Source organism: Rosa rugosa, chromosome 2 (genome assembly GCF_958449725.1).
Source record: "Rosa rugosa chromosome 2, drRosRugo1.1, whole genome shotgun sequence".
NCBI lineage: Eukaryota > Viridiplantae > Streptophyta > Magnoliopsida > Rosales > Rosaceae > Rosa > Rosa rugosa.
Window position 1 is genome coordinate 45,293,096 of NC_084821.1, and position 3,225 is coordinate 45,296,320.

Sequence of the window (3,225 nt, forward strand, 5' to 3'; positions counted from 1 at the left end):
TATATATAGCAAATTATGAGCACATTACAATTCCAATATTTTAGTATCCCAACTGATGTTGCACTGTTTCATTTGTTTTACTGGGTCTATTGCTAACCTTATTTATTTTTAACAGATAAGATATTGTCATATAAAATGCCACATCACTGGATAAGCAAATCCAGAAGAATTTCTTGGTGCCGCTACTATTATTGGTTACCATATATAATTTACAGCGCCGGCGGTTGCTGTAAAGATAGACAAAAATGGTTGGAAATGCAAGATCGACCTTGTCCAATTAAAGAAGGTTAAGTTTTGGCATGAAAATAATAGCAAGTTTTAGTTTTGGCCTGCCATGTTATCAACACAAAATCCAGATTTTAATTGTTCAGATAATGAAAAGAAGTAGTTAAACAAAATGTGAATTCCTACCTGTCCCTCTTTATTTAGAAAACTTGACTGAGTCTTTTTGGCTGTCCGAACTAAATGGTTTGGAAATGAAGGTGAAGCAAAATGAAGAATGCGAAGAATATCGAGCTTCTGGTTCTTGAAAGACCAGAAAGCATTCTGGTTTTTCCTGAGCCAAGGCGAATCGATATCCATTTCCAAAATATATCAAATTGTATTGTGTACACTTGTTTTTTCTTGGGGTTGAATTAAATCCAACATTTGTGTTGTTACATGATATTCCCAAGTTTTTTCCAAGATCAAGCACGTAAGACTTGGATGACAAAAATTTGAAGGTGTTGTGATCGGATTGAAGTTGAGGACATGATGAGTTGTTTCCGATGTTGCATGTCTGAAGAGAAAATCGCTAGGAAGTCATTGAAAAAGAGCATAAAGGAATACCATGACACAAAAACCTTGAACTCATTTGCTAACATCTCCTTCAAAACTGGTAAATTCTTTGAAACTTTCTCTGTCTAATTAAATTTACAAAAATTATGAAAAAAAAAAAGACTTCTTTCAATTATAAAGAATAACATCTCCTTTTTTAGTTTATGTCAAAGTTTTCCAATTTGTGATTAGAATTGTCTATCTTTCGAAAGCTAGACCAGTATAAATAAATTTCTATAGATACAGACTTTTTTTTTTTCCTTTGGACAATCTATATAAAATATAGATTACTAGAAAGTGACTTGGCTAGCTTATAAGTAGCTAGTTCAATTCTGCTGGCCTCCAATAAGTTTTTGATTGTTAACCTTGAACATATTTACACTGTAGATAGCAGCAGGAGAAAGTATATTACCGATGAAATAGCAAAGATTGGCAAAGGAAATATTTCTGCTCGGATTTTTACTTACCGTGAACTATGTGTTGCAACTCAAAATTTTCATCCTGAATATTTGCTTGGCGAAGGTGGTTTTGGAAGAGTTTACAAAGGCCACCTTGAATGCACAAACCAAGTATTGTTTCTATCCATATTCTAATTAATTTCATACTTTATTTCATCAATTCCCTCTTCTAAATAGGTTTTGTTTTAACTAACCCATTTTGTTTAGGTTGTTGCTGTTAAGCAATTAGACAGGAATGGATTCCAAGGAAATAGAGAATTTCTTGTAGAAGTTTTGATCTTGAGCCTTCTTCATGCTCCTAACCTTGTCAATTTGGTGGGATATTGCGCCGATGGTGATCAAAGAATTTTGGTGTATGAGTACATGGCCAATGGATCCCTAGAAGATCATCTTCTTGGTATGCACCACATTAATTCGTTGTTCAAAATGTGACTATTCTAGCTATTTTCAATGTCTTGTAGTGAATAATTTTGCGACATGTGCTTGTATGTGTATTATAACATGCGTTACTTTTTTTCCTCAGATTTACCTCCAGGCAAAAAACCCTTGGATTGGGAAACTAGGATCAAAATAGCTACTGGAGCAGCAAAAGGACTTGAATATCTACATGAACAAGCAAATCCCCCTGTCATATACCGCGATTTCAAAGCTTCCAACATACTGTTAGATGAAAACTTCAATCCGAAACTCTCTGATTTTGGTCTAGCAAAGCTTGGTCCAACTGGGGATAAGAGTCATGTGTCGACCAGGGTTATGGGAACGTATGGATATTGTGCTCCTGAATATGCTCTCACGGGCCAATTGACAACAAAATCCGACATTTATAGCTTTGGAGTTGTGTTTTTGGAGATAATCACAGGGAGGAGAGTTATAGACAACAACAGACCAACTGAAGAGCAGAATTTGGTTACTTGGGTATGTCATAGCTCTATATATTGCAACTACTGTTAGTATTATACTATCATTCTCTAAGAGTCTAAACTTTTGGAGTGTAATGATTGTTTTAACATTATATCAGAGTCTTGATAAGTCGAGGTATTGTTTTTAAACCTCCGAGTTTAATTCCTCGTGAGGAAGTCAGCTTGATATCCATTGTGAAGTCGGTTTCCAAACAACTTAAGCTTTTGAGGTCTAATAGGTCATATACTTGTGCAGGCACAACCATTGTTTAAAGACAGAAGAAAATTTGTATTGATGGCAGACCCATTGCTACAAGGGAAATACCCCATAAAAGGACTTTACCAAGCACTTGCAGTTGCAGCTATGTGTCTCCAAGAGGAAGCTGCAACTCGGCCTCTGATCAGCGATGTTGTAACAGCTTTAGAATTTTTATCAGTAGATAACCTTGGTGAAGGGGGTAATGAAAATATGGAGAATGACGGTGCAGATGAAGGTACTAAAGAAGAATGAGAAGATATGGTAAATGAAAAGCCTATGACATAGTTAATGTTTCCTGAGAAATGTATTGTGCATGTTGTAGCTAGCTAGGCTGCTTAAAAATCAATACCCCATTTCACCATTGTTTCAAATATCACTTATTTATCTTTTCTCATTTCCTTTTGCATGTTTGTGTTTTTGTTTTTTTTTTTTTTTTTTTTTGCGAGGAAAAATATTTATTAAAAGTAAAGGAAAATACAAGTAAGAGGAGAGGACATATCCTGCACCATCCAGAAGTAAAGTACTACTGATGAGGAATGACAGACATCATCCTGCCTTCCAAAACAAAAGAAATCATCTAAAACGAAAATTAGGGAGACCCAACTTATCTCTTAAACAAAATTGATTAACGAAACTAGGAGATGAATCAAACCAAGTAAAGCCTGTACCAGAAGCGCCAAAATTGGCCAATGCATCAGCCACCTGGTAACCTTCACGAAATATATGTGAGCAACGAAATTGCATCATTGAAATGTGATGCACACAATTCTTCCATGCCACCTGTAATTGCCAA

At 35.3% G+C, this 3,225-nt stretch overlaps 1 protein-coding gene across 1 annotated transcript; it reads left to right on the top strand.

Annotated features, from left to right (window-relative positions):
* The first annotated feature begins 482 nt into the window (after window positions 1-482).
* Window positions 483-2,826, top strand: LOC133734504 (probable serine/threonine-protein kinase PBL23). The gene is made up of 5 exons (XM_062162134.1): window positions 483-877; window positions 1,204-1,385; window positions 1,482-1,671; window positions 1,798-2,189; window positions 2,430-2,826. Exons 1-5 carry the CDS (start codon window positions 751-753, stop codon window positions 2,682-2,684), a joined length of 1,146 nt encoding a protein of 381 aa, XP_062018118.1. The 5' UTR covers window positions 483-750; the 3' UTR covers window positions 2,685-2,826.
* Window positions 2,827-3,225: the final 399 nt, after the last annotated feature.